Source organism: Seriola dumerili, unplaced genomic scaffold (assembly GCF_002260705.1).
Source record: "Seriola dumerili isolate Sdu_G_001 unplaced genomic scaffold, Sdu_1.0 BDQW01000266.1, whole genome shotgun sequence".
Lineage (NCBI taxonomy): Eukaryota > Metazoa > Chordata > Actinopteri > Carangiformes > Carangidae > Seriola > Seriola dumerili.
In genome coordinates this window covers 559,588-578,744 of record NW_019174521.1, presented here as the reverse complement: position 1 = coordinate 578,744, position 19,157 = coordinate 559,588, and the positions used below count along the sequence as shown (strand labels likewise).

Genomic DNA, 19,157 nt, shown 5'->3' with positions numbered 1-19,157 from the left:
GCTGGGTTCTCTGAGGCTGGAACCTCTGCAGGGGAACCTTCTACATTCCCAACTAGACCTTCTGGATCTGAGGCTGGACCTCCGGCTGCTGAAGGTTTCTGGGGAAGTATCTGTGAATCTGTGTGTCTGCAGTCTGGGACCTCAGCTGTGGAGTGGACCAGGTGAGCCTTTGGATTTTGGGCGTGTCCATCTGAACCTTGGCCTCTATCCTGTGCAGTGGGAGGGGCCTGGGGTGAGGTGTGTCCAGGTGTAGCTGGACGAGCTGCAGCGGGGGATTCACGGCTCTGCTGACTCTCCAGGTGTGGCTCAGGTTTAGGACTGAAGTCTTTGTCCTGATTGACCTCTGACCCCAACGCTATCCTGTTGTTGTTGTTGTTGGAGTTTGAGCGCCGCCCTGACAGGAGGTTTCCGGCTCGTGACTGATGGTGCAGAGGAGGAGGGGGCTCGCTCTGGGCAGGGGGCTGTTCTCTCCTCAGCAGTGGTTCGTGTTCATCAGGACTGAAGTTGAGGAGGTTCAGATGGCTGTCTCCTCCTCCGACCACCCCTCCCTCCAGTTTGTCCTCCTCCTCCAGCTGTGGTCCTGCCGGGTTAGTTCGACCTCCGCCCATCAGACCGTTTGTCACCAGGGTGGGAACCCCCGCATTGCAGCCGCTGGCGACTGAGTGGACCCGGTTCCCAATTGCGACACTGCCTCTTGTACTGGTGTTGTTGGTCACTGTGGTTACCAGGTGGGGCTCTACAGCTGCGGCGACTGTTACTGTGTTCATCTTAGCAACGCCTGTCTCCACCTGAAACACAGACAGTCTGAATCAGAGACGCAGCTGATCAAGATATTAAAGAGTAACTGGCTGAAATAACCTGTGAAACACGGTAAAGCTCCTCTCCGAGTTTTATTATAGTTTTTATTATTCAATATATTTATTATATATATATTAATGTAAACAATCTCCTCCTCCTCCACTCACACACTTTCAGCTCACTTCCTGTTTATCCAGAGAAAATATTAAATATTAACCACTAGTGTGTGAAGTCTTGAGTAATGGCTAAGGTCACACTGACCTTGACCTTTGACCTTTGACCCCCAAAATCTAACCAGTTCATCCTTGAGTCCAGGTGAACGTTTTTTCCATCAAAGTGTTAGTGAGATATCCAGTCCAGACAGACAACCTGAAAACAAAATGGCTGCCGCTCTGAACAAGTTACTCCTGACTTAGCAAATAAGAACAAAGACTCCTAGTGACGACTGTAGGGAGGGGCTTAATAACTCTGGGGAAAGGGTTAAAGGTCAGCGGGACAAGATGGAGAAGGCGAACACAACAAACAAACTGCTCCTACAAACAGAAACCAAAGAGGTACACAAGATCCTGAGAGTTCCCGCCTCCTGCCCACAATGAAGGTCACATGTGACAGCTTCAGTGATCGCCAGATAATCAATACGCTCTCTAGGAAACCCCCTGAGCTGACAACACCACGATCTCTCCGGCTCCTCCCACGACACCAGCCAACACACCAACAGGAAGTGACTGATGAGACCAGCTCATACCTGTCTGTGGTTCGACTTGAGCTTTCCCAGTTTGAGTCGAGAGGAGGAGGTGGTCTCCTTGTTCTTGGGGAGGAGGTGGAGGCTAGTGGGTCTCTGGGGCAGGTTCTGCTGTTTGGGGAGAGGGTGGATGGAGGAGGAGGGAGGGGCATCGACTCCACCGACACCCAGTTCATCCTGAGGAGTGGACACAGAGTTGTTCACCTGGTGGAGCCACAGGAACATTCAGGTTAGTGTGAGGGGAGCAACAGCATCAGTAACTCAGAGATCAGACGTCATACCTCAGACGTCTGTAGGTTTTGCTGGAACAGCTGGGTCACAGCTGGAGGCTCGGAGCTGAACTGTTTCTGTGAATGTTCCATCAGGTTCTCATCAGAACTTTCCCTCAGGTTCTTATCCACCTGGAGAGACGAGAGGACACCTCAATATAAACCACATCACATCTCAGTGTCACTGATGACATCATTGTTCTGTAGAAGCTCCTCCTCCTCCACTCTGACTAACCCTAATGTTAAGGTTAGATCAGATCTGAAGCAGGGGTGAAACTCTGTCATGATTAATGTGTGAAGTCTTGAGTAACGGCTAGAAACTGTTTTCTGAGTTCAGCATGACCTTGACCTTTGACCTTTGACCACCAGAATCTAATCAGTTAATCCTTGAGTCCTAGTGAATGTTGGTTGTTAATCTGTCATTGAAGTACATGAAGGATTTTTCACACGTCGGCTCTTTACATTTTAGCAACATCACCATGTGGATGATTCTGTTTTATGTAGAAATGACATATTTTGTGGTTGATGTCTCAGAGACGAGGCTTCTCATCGTGTTGATGGTTGTTGGAACATCTGGCCTAAGTCTGGTTTTAGTTTTTGTGTAAACTCCCTCTGTGCGTCTGTCTTGACCCCGCCCCCCCCCCCCCCCCGCCACCCGTCCCCCCACAGCTGGAGACAGATGTGAACAGAATGAGGACCTCTCTTGGGTCGAGCTTGGTGGCCTCCAGGTCTTCTTCTGTCAGCTGCAGGCAGGCGGGAACAGCGGGCACAGCGCCACCTGCAGGGCAGCAGGGGGAGGGGGGAGGGGGGAGGGGGAGGGGAGTTAACAGCTGGTCTGTCCTGGTGTTTGATCCCAACATCACAGTGACACTGACCTCTGTGTTCACACTCAGAGATGGAGCAGAGGGCGGAGGCAGGAGACGCACTGCTGTCTGAACTGGACAACCGAGCTTGAGTCTGACAGAGCGAGACAGAGAGAGAGAGAGCTGACTACATGAAATAAGGCATGTGTTTGGTTTGAGTGTTGACACCTGGTGAGCTTCACCTGAGCCTGCTGTCGCTCATAGTTGATGGAGTTCCTGTTCTTTTCAGCACCTTCTGCTGTACTCGTGGTCGTCCTGACGACAGATGCTGAGTGTCCGTCTCCCTGGAGATTTTTGACCACACCCACTTGCAAATCCTCGATGTAGGAGGAGGCGGAGCCAACCTGAGGAGACCAGCGGCCATGAGACAGATTCCTGAGAGAGAGAGAGAGAGAGAGAGAGAGAGGATCAAGGATGTGTAATCCTTACAGTGTGTGTACCTGTGGTTGTGTATTGAGGTGTGTGTACCTGTGGTTGTGTATTGAGGTGTGTGTACCTGTGGTTGTGTATTGAGGTGTGTGTACTCAGCAGTGTGAGTTCAGACAGTCTCTCCTCTGCACACTGAGCAGTGAGTCGAGCCTCAGCATCCTGATCCCAACAGTCCTCCATCGTCTCCTTCAGGGAACGCAATGCCTGACACACACACACACACACACACACACACACACACACACACACACACACACACACACACACACACACACACACACAAAAATCTAAACCTTGTGTTTTGTCACAATACATTTCACAGCAACATTAATACGACTGTAACCAGACAATAAACCCTGTGGGAGCCCTGAGTTCAGTCTGTCAGGTCGTGGCTCCATCACTGGACCCACAGGTGAGACCAGGAAGACTCACCAGGTTGTTCTCCTTCCAGGCTTCAGGGAATCTGGGTCTGTGTTTCTCTCTGGCGACGAGGATCTGCATTTCCTCGAAGCTTGGGTGATTCCCGAGCTCCGCCTGAAACGCCAGCTGGTACTCAGGTGCTGCTTCACCTGGACACACACACAAAGTGGAGGTCTGATACACAGTGTTTGTTACAGCAGCTGATCACAGACTCTTTAATGAGCTTAAAGGAAACTGACCCAGGAGACAGTTTCAGTTTCAGTTTCAGTACTATAAATAACTTATAAATATTATAGATAACTGCTGACAGAGGTGTGTGTGTATGTGTGTGCGTGTGTGTGTATATATATATATACGTTTGTAGCCTGTTCGTGTGCAGCACTGACTCACCTGGGAACAGGTCGGAGCACCTCCTGAAGCTCTCCCAGTAGAGCAGACCCAGAGCGTAAACATCCACCTGCTTCAGCGCTGACTCACAGTCCCTGAGGTTCAGAGCTCCGCCCAGAACCTCCGGAGCCATGTACCGCACCGTCCCCACCTGCACACACACACACACACACACACACACACACACACCTGTGACCCCCACCTTCTGTTTCTGTTTACACCTGCACCATCGTCACATCACCTGACCTCAGATATCGCCACAGTGTCGTCGTCTCCGGAGCGACAGGGCTGGTTTCCTGTCAGCCTCATGGACAGACCGAAATCGGCGAGGACGCAGGACAGGTCGGCTCGGACCAGGACGTTCCTGCTGGTCACGTCTCTGTGGGCCACAGCTGGTTTGTACTGGTCTGAGGGGGAACAGAGGAGACTCGTGTTTTAACACCTGGTTTCTTCCTGCTCACAGTTCAGCGGATAATAGACAAATCAAATCAGACAGAGACAAAAGATGAAACGTCTTCTGTCAGAAAGACGATGTCTCTGAGGACAGGAAGGAAAACTGGTTAACAGGTTGTTTACTGTAAAGTTCAGAGACGTGAGCGGCGGGTTTGTGAGGAGGAGAAGAGTCGACTCAGGGTTTCAGTCTGAGGGACTCAGACAGTTCCAGGTCACTTCCTGTTTATCCAGAGTCATAGAAAATATTAAATATTAATCTCTCGCTGTGTGAACCCTAACCCTGACCTTGACCTTTGACCTTTGATCATCAAAATCTGATCAGCTCGTGTTTGATTCCAGGTGAATGTTTGTGTCAAATCTGGAGAAGTTAAACGAAGGTGTTTCTGAGATATCGATCCATGAGAATGAGACGGACGACCTGAAAACAAAATGGCCGCCACTCTGACTGTCGTCAGGGGAGGAACAAACTCAGATTTTACTCGTTATGAATCTTGTTGTTTTCTTTATTCTAGCAGGTGATTGACTGTATGAGAGTGAGGATGTTACAAACAAACAAACAAAATCAGATGTTTATTTATTAAACAGAGAGAAATAATCTCCCACTTTTCTAATAAAAACTAAAACAATCCTTTGTTTCCATGTGAAAATAATATTTATCTTTTCTTAAAAACTTTCCTCGTGAATATCAGATATTTATCACCTTCTTTGTTTTCTGACATCATCCAGAATTTTCCTGTTTTCCTCCTGTAGTCACAAGCTGCTGGTGTTTCACAGAGACGTTACAGATGGATCCTGTAATTGATTCTTTCTTTATCATTTATTTTCATCCAACTGAACACGTTTATTACGTCATCTCATAAACAATATCTTTATTAGAACTTTTCTATTCTACTTTCCGTTCTAACGTCTAAACACTGAGCGGCCGATAACTGATCAGCTGATCGACAGATTCAATTATTGATCAGCTGATCTTCACCGTCACTGCAGCACAGCCTGTTCACTGTAAACTGACACACACACACACTCAGGTCTGAGTGTGTGTGTGTGTTGAGAGCTTTAGTGCTGCTATAAAAAGAAACATCAGAGAAACACATATTGATGTATATTCATGTACATTACAGTGTATGTGTAGAATATACCATGTGTTCATATTTAAAAACTAAAGTCTGATGATAGTAATTATTATTTCTTATTGTCAATAATCCCATAAAAAAACAGCCTGACCTGTCTTGCTGCCACTAACACAGCACCACATGTGGATTAATCCGCCGCTGAAAATAGTCCCCAACAAAAGGTTGAGGTGAACACACAGTGAGCAGCAGGCTGATGAGTGATGAGGTTTACCTCCTCTGTACAGCTCCGTGTGGAGGAAGGCCAGTCCTCTGGTCACACCATGAGTCATCCTGCAGCACGTCAACCAGTCCACGGTGTGGACAGACAGGTACCGAGACAGACAGCCCTGAGGGGGGGGGGGCATCAATTCATTCATTCATATACACATATATACAGTCAAATGCTTAATGTGTGTGTGTGTATGTGTGTGTGTGTATGTGTGTGTGTGTGTGTGTGTGTGTGTGTGTGTGTGTGTGTGTGCGAGCAGACAGTTAAGCTGGTAATTACTGTCTGATCACTGCAGAGGAATGCAGTAAACCAACCAGACATTACAAAAACAAACAATGTGTGTCTGTTACACACACATTGTTTCTCTCACACACACACATACACACACACATACACACACACACACACACATACACACACACACACACACACACACACACACACACACACACACACACACACACACACACACATTGCTTATAAACAGGAAGCTGAAATTGTTTATGTACAAGTTTGTGAATAAGAGATAGTGATAATATGGGTTTGATTTTAAGTGTGTGAGTAACTCTGTGTGTGTGTGTGTGTGTGTGTGTGTGTGTGTGTGCGTGTGCGTGTATGTGTGGTCAGTGGCTCCAGACAGGAAGCAGGAGTGAAGGCGCCGTCTTCTTCCAGCACAATAACAAGACTAATGGAGTCAGAGAGGCGTGGACAGACATGTGGACGTTCCTCTGTGTGTCTCCCCCTACAGGCCGCTCTGCTCACTACACACACAACATGGTCCTCACAGGTCACACACTGGCTCAGGCTCAGTCACAAGGTCTTACAGGAGCTTCCTCTGACCTCTGACCTCCTCACTTTCTCTGATCACCTGCGTCTAAAAACCTGTTCACACCTGCTCACTTTGGTGGAAAAGACACATACTCTGCATGTCCTGGAGGGACAGGAAAATGAGAGAACTTCCCAGGATGCACTCTGCTCAAGCAACGACATCTACGATGACTCGGACACCGGCGTCATACGAGGACACCGAGGGATGTTGTTTACAGTGATGTGGCCGTCAGCAAGAGGTCAGCAGGACGGCGGTTACTGCGCCTCAACTACTTAATATACTTCATAACAATAAACTTCACAATAATGATAAACTTCATAATAATAATAACAATAATAATAATAATAAACTTCTTAATAATAATAACAATAATAACGTGCATGTATCAGTGTGTTGAACTCTTACATGTGGGTAGTACTCCATGAGGATCAGGAACTCCGGTTGTCCGTCGGCTGTCGTCCTCTCGTCGGCGGTCAGGAAGCGGCTGATGTTGTCATGGTGACGCAGCAGCGGCAGACAGTAGATGGAGCACTCGTTGGTGAAGTTCTGCCGGTTGGCCGAGCTGAACAGTTTAACGGCCACACAGCGCTCGTTCAGACAGCCACGAAACACGGCGCCATAACGACCTCGACCAATCAGCTGCCAGAGAGCGGGCAGAGAGACTCAGGGTTCAGGTCTAGATCCTCTAACATTCAGGTTTATACTTCTATCCACTGTAACAGGTCAAACTGAAGTTACTATGGTTACTATGTGTGTTTTAATGATCCTCTTCTCTTAAAGGGACAGTCCACCACTTTTACATGTCAGAGTCAGTCTGGTCTGTCCTGGTCTGTACCTGGTCTGTCCTGGTCTGTACCTGGTCTGTACCTGGTCTGTCCTGGTCTGTACCTGGTCTGTACCTGGTCTGTACCTGGTCTGTACCTGGTCTGTCCTGGTCTGTACCTGGTCTGTACCTGGTCTGTCCTGGTCTGTACCTGGTCTGTACCTGGTCTGGTCAGTTACCTCCAGCAGCTTCAGGTTGTCCAGGTCGACCACAGACTCAGTGTTCGCTGCCTCCATCACATCCAGAGCAGAGAGACTGTGTTTCTGTTTCCCTGAACAAACACACACACACACACACACACACACACACACACACGGTATTAATGATCATCATTATTAATGTCCTCGCAGAGTGTGTGTGTGTGAGTGTGTGTGTGTGTGTGTGTGTGTGTGTGTGTACCTTTCATCATGCGGTACCCCAGAAACAGTGCCATGATGAGGATGGCTGCTATAGCAATGGTTGCCAGGGCAACCAGCGCCGTCTCCTCCCGTCTCAGCGGCCGGTGTTCTGTGGGACGACGATGTCATCATTAACATCACTATGACATCATCACTCAGACACACACACAGCCATGGATCAATAAAGAGCAGTGGGTTTTTGCTGCAGGTAAAACATGATGCTTTGTTGTCTGTGTCACGCCTCACGGCTGCGTCATGTGATCTGCAGATTTGGCTTCTTGCCTATATTCCACGCCTGACGCGTGACTAGAGTCTCCTCCTCCTCCACTCAGAGCTCCAGGTCACTTCCTGTTTATCAGGAGTCAGAGAGAATATTAAATATGAACCATGTGTGTGAAGGTTTGTCATAATTGCTGTGAAGTCTAGAGTAATGGCTAAAAAATGTTTTGTGAGGTCACAATGACCTTGACCTTTGACCTTTGACCACCAAACTCTAATCGGTTCATCCTTGAGTCCAGGTGAATGTTCCTTCACGGTGTTTCTGAGATATCGAATCCACGAGAACGAGACAGATGACCTAAAACAAAATAGCGGCTCTGACTGCCGCCGGAGGAATAAATGACCTGATGATGTCATAGTGACATCATAGCAGCAACATTACATACAAATGACTCCTTCCACTATAGTTTCAAGTCAGGTCATTATCCTACCCAGCAACCGCCAGTACAAGCTCAGCCATTGGTCAGAGTGACCTGCTCACCCGTCTGTCCGTCATCATGTCTGCCGCTCTTCATCAGCCTCAGTGCGGGGGTGTCAGCAGTGGGTGGGGCCTCGGTGAAGTTGGCGTTGCAGAGATCTCGGCTGCAGCAGCAGAAACGGTAGCTGCCATTCTGGATCTGAGAGGGCGTGGCCGTTACTAGGCAACGCTCGCCATGACACTCCTGCTGGTCGCCAATGTGAGTCCAACAACCTGGAGGAACAAACATGTTTAACCGTCAGATGTGAGAATGTTTTTGACCTGGTCACCTGTAGACGGCAGACTGAGTTTACAACAACAAAAATATTCAAACAGCATTACCCACAATCCCCTGCACAAAGTGTCCCATGAAGACAAGTCACCTGATAACAGCTGAGAGCTTCTACATTGAGACATATCTCACCTTGCTTCACCAGGTGCATTTCACCGTCTGGTCTTTTTTCCCATAATCCATAGCAGCGGGAGCCGTGGCTGCAGCGAATCGTGCCGTTCTCTCTCACCACTCCTCGCAGCTCATTGGTGGGTCCGCTGTGAGGCTCCGCCCCCTGCAGGTGGTCAGTGAAGGCACACTCTCTGTCCTCTGACTGAAGACCTGCACAGACATTTCAATGATCAATACAGGGTTTTAAACCGAGACCAGAGACCAGAAACCAGAAACCAGAGACCAGAGACCAGACCAGAGACCAGACCAGAGACCAGAGACCAGAAACCAGAAACCAGAAACCAGAGACCAGAGACCAGACCAGAGACCAGACCAGAGACCAGAGACCGGAAACCAGACCAGAGACCAGAAACCATAGACCAGAGACCAGACCAGAGACCAGAGACCAAAGAGCAGAGACCAGAGTCCAGAGACCAGAGACCAGAGACCAGACCAGAGACCAGAGACCAGAAACCATAGACCAGAGACCAGACCAGAGACCAAAGAGCAGAGACCAGAGTCCAGAGACCAGAGAGACCAGAGACCAGACCAGAGTCCAGAGACCAGAGACCAGACCAGAGACCAGAGACCAGAGACCAGACCAGAGACCAGAGACCAGACCAGAGTCCAGAGACCAGAGACCAGACCAGAGACCAGAGACCAGACCAGAGTCCAGAGACCAGAGACCAGACCAGAGACCAGAAACCATAGACCAGAGACCAGAAACCAGAAACCAGAATCCAGAGACCAGAGACCAGAGAGACCAGAGACCATCCACTGATGCGACAACACAACAACACAACACAACACAACATCACAACACAACACAACAACTGAACATCACAACACAACATCACAACACAACATCACAACAACACAACATCACAACACAACACAACAACTGAACATCACAACACAACACAACAACACAACATCACAACACAACATCACAACACAACATCACAACAACACAACATAACAACACAACACAACAACACAACACAACAACACAACACAACAACAACACAACATCACAACATCACAACACAACATCACAACACAACATCACAACACAACACAACAACACAACATCACAACACAACATCACAACACAACACAACAACACAACACAATATCACAACACAACATCACAACACAACACAACAACACAACATCACAACACAACATCACAACACAACATCACAACACAACAACACAACATCACAGCACAACATCACAACACAACATCACAACACAACACAACAACACAACATCACAACGTCAGAAGGATACTGATTGTAAAAAAACTATTTATTTTGAATCTCCTTACTTTATATGAAAAATACTACATCCAATGCAAATGGACTAAAAAGAAACCAAACAATTCAAAATAATAATTGGACACTGTATTGATTCATTACATAGACTAAAGAACAGTGCAGCAATAAAAACAGTAGAAACCTATAAAGTCTTAATATTTTTCCTTTAATGTTTTTGTTTTTTTCATGGTACTCCTATGTAAATGTCCTCATGAAATATTTTTTATTATTATTTTTGTTTCATCATCAATATTTATATGTTGCATTAATTTCCTTTTAATGTATTTATTTTATTTGTATGTACTGCTCATATTTTACTATGTATCTTATTTCAGAAGTTATGATTGTTTCCGCCATTTTCAATGTTTAATAGTTTATTTGAATAATAAAGCATTTGAAAAAAAAAAAGGCTCAGAAATAAAACTTTCAACATTGTACAAACCAGCTGAAGCAGCAAAACACACAGGCATACACACACACACACACACACACACGAAGGCTTGAATTCATATAAACACTTCACAGATTTAGAGACGTATGTTTGTACATGTGTGTTTTGATGAGCAGATAAAAAAGAGGAGCTGCACCTGCTGTCACACGTTTCCACCCAAATAACTGAAGCAACAGAAAACCTTCAAAATAAAACCCTGAGCTGCGTCTCGTCTCCTCTGTGTGAACATGAGTCGACAAACAGCTGCTGGAGCTGATTCTCAGTCACTGCAATAAACAGAAGAAGAAGAAGATGAGGTCGTTAACAGGTCCAGTCAAAGAACATGATGGAGAACAAGATGGAGAGCGTGATGGAGAACGTGATGGAGAACGTGATAGAGAGCGTGATGGAGAACGTGATGGAGGACATAATGGAGGACGTGATGGAGAACGTGATGGAGGACGTGATGGAGAACGTGATGGAGAACCTGATGGAGAGCGTAATGGAGAACGTGATGGAGGATATGATGGAGAGTGTGATGGAGAGCGTGATGAGAACGTGATGGAGGACATAATGGAGGACGTGATGGAGAACGTGATGGAGGACGTGATGGAGAACGTGATGGAGAACCTGATGGAGAGCGTAATGGAGAACGTGATGGAGGATATGATGGAGAGTGTGATGGAGGACATGATGGAGATCCTGATGGAGAACGTGATGGAGGATATGATGGAGAGCATGATGGAGAACATGATGGAGAACATGATGGAGAATGTGATGGAGAACGTGATGGAGAACGTGATGGAGGACGTGATGGAGAACGTGATAGAGAACGTGATGGAGAACGTGATGGAGAGCGTGATGGAGAGCGTGATGGAGAACGTGATGGAGAACGTGATGGAGAACGTGATGGAGAACGTGATGGAGAGCGTGATGGAGAACGTGATGGAGAGCGTGATGGAGAGCGTGATGGAGAGCGTGATGGAGAACGTGATGGAGAGCGTGATGGAGAGCGTGATGGAGAACGTGATGGAGAACCTGATGGACAGCGTGATGGAGAATGTGATGGAGAACCTGATGGAGAGCGTGATGGAGAGCGTGATAGAGAACGTGATGGAGAACGTGATGGAGAGTGTGATGGAGAACGTGATGGAGAACTTGATGGAGAGCGTGGTGGAGAGCGTGATGGAGAGCGTGATGCAGAACGTGATGGAGAGCGTGATGGAGAGCGTGATGGAGAACGTGATGGAGAGCGTGATGGAGAGCGTGATGGAGAGCGTGATGGAGAACGTGATAGAGAGCGTGATGGAGAACATGATGGAGAGCGTGATGGAGAATGTGATGGAGAAGAGAACGTGATGGAGGACATGATGGAGAACGTGATGGAGAGCGTGATGGAGAACATGATGTTTTTGTTTGTTTACTGTGTTAATGTGAGGAAGGTTCAGCCTCCTCATCATCCCATGTCTGCTCTCTTCTTCTTCATGTACTGTCTGTAGAGGACGTATTTTTGTACCTAACATCAGTTACCAGCAGCTGAGTCAGCTATGATCAGTTGTGATCAGCTGTGATCAGCTGTGATCAGCTGTGATCAACTGTGATCAGTTGTGATCAGCTATGATCAGCTGTGATCAGCTGTGATCAGCTGTGATCAGTTGTGATCAGCTGTGATCAGCTGACTCAGTTGTGATCAGCAGTGACCAGACTCAGTCAGGATGGAGATAGAAGCAAACATCCTGTCTGAGCTTCAAGACAAAATGTCCACTTTTACAAGGAGACATGAAACTCTACAGCTCAGCTCATCAGTGGATGTCATGGTCTCCAGAGGATGAACCCTTCATTCCCCCCCAGCCCCATCCCCAGCACACCGTCCACATGTTTTAGTTTCAGTTGGTTCACTAAATGTCTGAGTCCAGTAAATCCTAAATTCATGGACGGGAGGGGGTGGGGGGGTCGGCGTCACCTCATAGGAATCTGTCTGACACCCCCCTCCTGTGTTGGAGCCAGGAGGAGTCACTGTTTAGTCTACTGTTCCACACACACACACACACACACACACACACACACACACACGCACAAACACACACACACACACACACACACATTTAAGGAGGGATGTGTGTGTGTGTTATCAACTGCATCACAACTAAAACACAAAAACTGACACAGACTGGACGGCGACAGAGTGTGTGTGTGTGTGTGTGTGTTCCAGTATTTATATCACAAAGTCAGGATGTGAGGTTGTGTGTGTGCGTCATGTCTTCACTCCAGAAGCGATTCATTAACTGAACTGAACAAACAGGAGCTGAGAGCCAGCCAACTGTGAGCTGGAGCCAGTGCATGATGGGAACTGAAGTTCTTCTAATCTGCCTGCAAACATTATAACTGAGCTGAAAATACACAAGGACTAACACACTCAACTATTCGTCAGGTGTTAGCAACAGCTATATGGTTGCATCTGGCAGCTCAAACCAGCCACCAACGCCAGGAGGTTCAGTGGAAACACGTGGAACTAATTATTTCCTCATGCTACCAGTCTTTGAGCGAAGCTAGGCTAACAGAATCATGACTACAGTGATATGAGGACATGAGTATGATCTGGTGTGATGATGTTTGAACTGACCTGTCACAGCAGGCAGCAGCAGGACACACAGACACACTGTGAGTGCTGATGAAGCGCCACACACGGCGGCCATGTCGGATCCACCTGACAGGTCTGACTCCCTGCAGACGTCACACAGACGTTGAAGCACAGGCCGACATCACTGATCCTGGGTCAGATTATGTTGACGGAGCTGGACACTCAACATCTCCTCCTCTGTAACACACACATGGAGAATCACTGTCACTGTCACACCGTACTGACTAATAAAGACTGTTCAATGTCTGGAGGTCTGGAGGTCTGGAGGTCTGGGGGTCTGGAGGTCTAGGGGTCTGGAGGTCTGTGGGTGTGGGGGTCTGTGGGTGTGGGGGTCTGGGGGTCTGTGGGTGTGGGGGTCTGGAGGTCTGTGGGTGTGGGGGTCTGGGGGTCTGGAGGTCTGGGGGTCTGGAGGTCTGGGGGTCTGGGGCCCAGTTGGTTCTTCAGCCCTGAATAAACTGACAGAGACAGAACGACTGTTCTTCAGCTGCTGTCACCTCACCTGTGTGTCGTACATCAGGTGTTACAGCAGGTAACCTCAGTACATGAAGTACTTTTACTGCTACTGATACTTCACATGAAGCTTCAGTAGTATTTTGAATACAGTACTTTGACTTGTAATGGAGTATTTTCACTTTACTGTTGGACTGGTTTTTAATGAAGGATCTGACCTGACACTCACAATATGTCCTGAGAGAACAATAATTTAAATAATATAATATAAATAATCTAATCACAGTATTAGACAAAGACTCTGAAGGACTATAATATTTCAGTAATATAACTTTAATATGTCATTATACTAAACATCAAATATTAGTGTCATTAAACTTCACATTCATGCCTTTAAATGCAGCTCTAATTATCTTATAATGTTCATATTTAACACTGATTTTCTTGTGTTTTATAGCTGTAATATTCACTGAAACAATAGTGACATAACAATACCTCAGGGTATTTCTGTGCTGTATATTAGGCTTATAATAATTTTATAATATTCATGTTCCCCCTGCTGTGTTCACACATATTACTTCTGAAATATTCCTTTAGATATTAAAACAGACAAGTCTGGACTCATCTATAGAATCCATAGTTCAGCTCAGGATATGTTTTTATCTTAAAATACAATCCTCATCATATTACACACAGGACTAACATCAGTGTACTGTGAGTCATCTATTCTATATCAATATATATCTATCTTTTCTATTACAAAATCTATAATATCTATAATACTCCAATAATCAGACTCCTTTATATCTGTGTGATATTGATCCGTCACTGTAACATCTCTATAGTTAACACTGTGTCTGTTTCATGATCTGTACAGTACTGACACTGTCTGTGATCTGACCTTCGTCATCATCTGTTCTTTATAACACACCTGTAATTCACCTGCTGTTCACTGCACCACACACACACACACACACACACACACACACACACACACACACACACACTGCACGTGTCTGATATAAATGTGTGTGCTGCAGTGTCACAGATCATATCAGAGATAATAGAGAGACCTGGTTTGGCTGCAGGTACATTTAACGGCAGCATTATTAGAGCTGAGGCTGGAAGGGAGTGGCACGCACGCACGCACTCACACACACACACACACGCGCACACACACACACACACACACACACACACACACACACACACACATACACACACACACGCACACACACTGGTCAGTCCACGTTAACGTGTCTGTAGTAAAAACGGTTCGTACCGGTGAGGAAGACTCCGCTCTCTACAGGAGGAGATGAAGCAGCCTCCCTGTCTCCGTCTCTGTCTGCCTGTATTTCTGGTCTTATTCTGGCCCGGCTCAGTTCGGATGCGCTCGGCTCGGCTAGTTTTGGTGTGGGTCGGTCCGGACTCTTCGCTCCGATATGAATCCGGATCCAGCTGCAGGTTCGTTCAGCTGAATCAGAAAATCCGCAGAAATGAAGCTCCGCGTCTCTGCGGCCACATCCAGACTGTCAAATTAAAGGGACTACAGCACCCTCAGCTTCCGGGTAACGCTTTCAAAATAAAAGCCTCGGCGCCAAACGCGGATACAGTATGTGACCGTCAGAGAAGTGGCGGGAAAAGGAAACATGACGCACCTGTTAATTAAAAAAAAATACTACTGAGGCTGAGCACATGTAAATATAAATACCACGGGAAGATAGACGTTTTCTGTTCCCTTTCTTATATATTTTTCCATTTAAAAAATCATATATATATTTATCTTTTTATATATTTCGCTGCATCTTCGATTGGTTATAAATTTATTATTGTTTGCGAATTAGTCACATAATTATCATATTTTTATTTCTACATCATTACGTCATATTTATACATCATTTTCATTAGGTGTTGTATTAGGGGATACCTCCATTTTATTATTATTGTTATCATTATTATTGTTGTTGTTGGTGATGATGATGATGATGATGATAGAGGTAGTCAGTTGGACATCACAAACAGTGAAGAATCTAATCTCCAATGAACTCAAAAACTGCTCTTTTATTTTGAAGGCAACTGTATTCCACTTCCTCTCTTCTGTCTGGTGAACATGGACACAGACAGAGGTTTAAATGAATCTCTGTGATGTGTTTGAGCCTCAGAGCTGAACCTGATCTCCTGTCTGTCTGAAGTTTGATGAACAGATTTATGAGGAGACAGGAACGCTCTTGTTTCTCTAATTACTCTTTAAACTGACATGTTCACATCCTGCAGTGACACCTGGTGGCTGTGAGTTGTCACAGCAGCTTCATCAGTACATATTACACATTACATATATTACATTACATATTTACATAGTGGTGTGCCATCAGGACCAGAGGGACAAGCAGTGTTTGCCAAGTTAAAGCAAAAAATTTCCATCAATTAGCTCAATACTGAAGTGAAGTGATCTCTCTCCTCACATCTGATCTCAGAACAGCTTCTGTCTCATAAAAGATCTGATGCCTGTTTCATTCATGTCTTTCACTGTCCTCTTGTGGCGGCAGCAGGGTATTGTCTCTCAAGCTAGTTTGACTTCCAGCTGTTGTATCTATAGTTTCTGTCATTTTCATGGGTGTGACTGAGTCCCGTTGACAAAGGAGCTTGTCAAGCAGAGAGGACAGCAGCCTTTCTTGGAGGTGTGCTCACTGAGGATAATTCCAGGATCTGACAGGTGACTAGCGATAGCTAAGGTGAGCTTGTCAAGCTGTCCTTGACTCAGCGTCCAGCATTTTGAGATCAGTTATGATATTGCAAGGATATAGCAAACATTAATAAACTAGGAAATGACACATATTCATCACCTCTGTGTGAGATCTGCTGTAAGCTTGAGAAAGAATATAGTTACAGGAGTAGAGAGAGAGAGAGAGAGAGCGAGAGAGAGGTGAGGCGGGGATCGGAGCAGAGAGTTAGCTAGTTAGTTAGCAGTGAAGCTGTGAACATACAGTGCCATGTATGTGCATCACACTGTTTGTGCTACAACTACAGCTAATACTCCTCAAGACCAAAGAGAGGAGAAAAAAGTAATAACTTTAATATCCAACTGGTAACAGCTAACGTTACTGGCAGGTAATGCAGCTAAAGCTAGCCCTGCAATGTCCCAAAGTTAGCAGCTAATGTTAGCCCACATATTCCCACATGTGCAGGAACAGTGGTTCTGTTTGACAAATGTGTGATATCAAGTCAACCTAACAACTGTGGCCATACATCCGTGGATGTGGCTCAGTGTGACATGCCATGACAAAAAAAGAATAAATAAATGAGTGAATAAATAAATAAATAAAACAATTGACATTCTTTTTCTTCCTTTTCTTCAAGATGGCAGCCAGTGAGCTTCTACTTGCTTGCTGAAGTTTTGACCTCTTTACGTCTTTAAAACATCATCATCAACAATCATTTCTACATTACAGTCACTTTTTTTTTAAAATGGCAACTCTTTTTTGAAATAAAAAGTATGTAGCTCTGAATAGTTAACAGCTGGTCCAGTTGCAGCATCTTATTTTGAAATTGAAAATCTGACTATTTAAAGGCTGAACCATTCGACTTCAAAATAATAATCGTGTTGAATAAATGATACACAGAATCAGATAAATTGTCTTATTTTAATATATTTAAGGACTTGCTGGCAAGTGAAGAAATGTACACAGCATATGTGTGTGGCTAAGAAATCTAATCATTACAAATAATTAAGAGGATGTGTAGAAAATAACACAAACACCTAAGATTTTCAGTATAAATGTACATTTAGGAATAACAAAGAGACCCCTCAGGCTAAAAGCAAAATACATTTATATAATACATATATTAGTGGTAAATTACAGTATATTTAAATGTGGTTTTAAGAAGCTAGATCGGTCAGCAAATCAGGTAGCAGTACCTTCTGGTGACATGACGACATGGTCTTATAATAACTCCAATGCACGAGGGGAGCTGCTTCTTTCCTTTCGACCCGCGGCAGAGCACAGAGCGGTGACAGTGACGGGTGATAACGTCAGCCTGTGGATAAAACGTTATAAGAGTTGATTAAAGTTCACAAAGCAGATTAAACAACTTCTTTAACGTTAACTTACCTGTGTGAGAAGGACAAGAGGGACCTGTTGCCACTGGTGTGAGAGCAATTAACGCTTTGGTGAGATAACTTTTGATTTCCGTAGCGACCGTGCTAACCGCTAATGCTAGCAAATACAATATAAAATATCATTGACTTATGCTACTAGCTTATGCTGTTAGCCATGTTATCTTGAACTTGGAACTAACCCCTGTGTCATGCTATATGAAACCGTATCACATGTATTATAAACCCTGCATGTCTGTTGAGCACTAAATGTTAAAATGCGTCGTTTTAAGCACACTGAACGGTATGTTTGTGTTCAAATGTTTGGTGCATGCGATCGTGAGCCGCCGTTGCCTGGCGCGGTGCACGCAGCACGAGCCTGTTGCTAAAGCTTGGTGTATGTAACTGTAAGCCACCATTTTATGGCGGCAGGTGCAAGGCGCATATGTGTTTGGTATTGATGTAGCTATTTTATGCCAATTACTATGTAAATGAAGGGATGGAAGTGGGAAGTATTGTATTATTGTAAACTTTACATTTTAGGTTAATTTAGTAACCTTAGTTCTCTGATAACTTGAAACAAACTGTCTTCTTGTTGTTAAAGGGCCATTGCAATGTTTTATTAGTTCGAATTGTTATTCTTTAGCAATATAGACTACAATAAGTGCCCTTGACAAGATTTATTCTAAACTAGTACTCACTGCTAGAGATGACTGCACATTGTTACATTGTTTCCACACTGTCATTGCTATAGTGCTATTTGACTATAAATCGAGAAATCTCTGTCAGGCAGGTGTGTTGCTGAGGACCTGAGTAAGTGACGTGTTGACTGTGAAATCTTTTGGGTGAGGGGTTCTCGAGAAAATCAAAAATACAGACCCTAACCCAAATAACACAATGTAATGAATGTCATTATCCAGTCTGCCATCTGCTATGACATCATATGCTCTATGATCATTTTTCAGAGTTGTGTTTGTCCGACAGAAGCTCAACATTGACTTTTATCTAATTTTAAGCCACATACAGTTTTCACACCTTGGTGGTTTTCAAATCTGTATTTGAACCAGATGAAGGATTTTAGTCATCGGACGTCTGGATCTGAAGTTATCAGAGAAACAAGCTGAGGAAATGTGAGACAGCTCAGCTCCCAGCTGCTGGAGACGTCCTGTCCTGTGTCACTGAAGAGTGTCGCTGAATCTCTGATTTTTAAAGGTAAACTACTTTATTCAGTGTTTTTGCTGGTTATAATCACCTGGTTTGATTGTTGTGGAGAGGATGACACCTCTGTGGATGA

The 19,157-nt window shown here is 45.3% G+C and overlaps 1 protein-coding gene across 1 annotated transcript in view; it reads left to right on the top strand.

Annotated features, from left to right (window-relative positions):
• The first annotated feature begins 1,178 nt into the window (after nt 1–1,178).
• Nucleotides 1,179–19,157, top strand: part of LOC111230430 (myosin light chain kinase, smooth muscle-like) — a 76,242-nt gene continuing 58,263 nt past the window's right edge. The window contains exons 1-2 of the mRNA XM_022757171.1: nt 1,179–1,198; nt 1,254–1,277. Of these exons, the coding sequence (XP_022612892.1) occupies nt 1,179–1,198; nt 1,254–1,277 (44 nt within the window). The remainder of the gene's footprint in view (nt 1,199–1,253; nt 1,278–19,157) is intronic.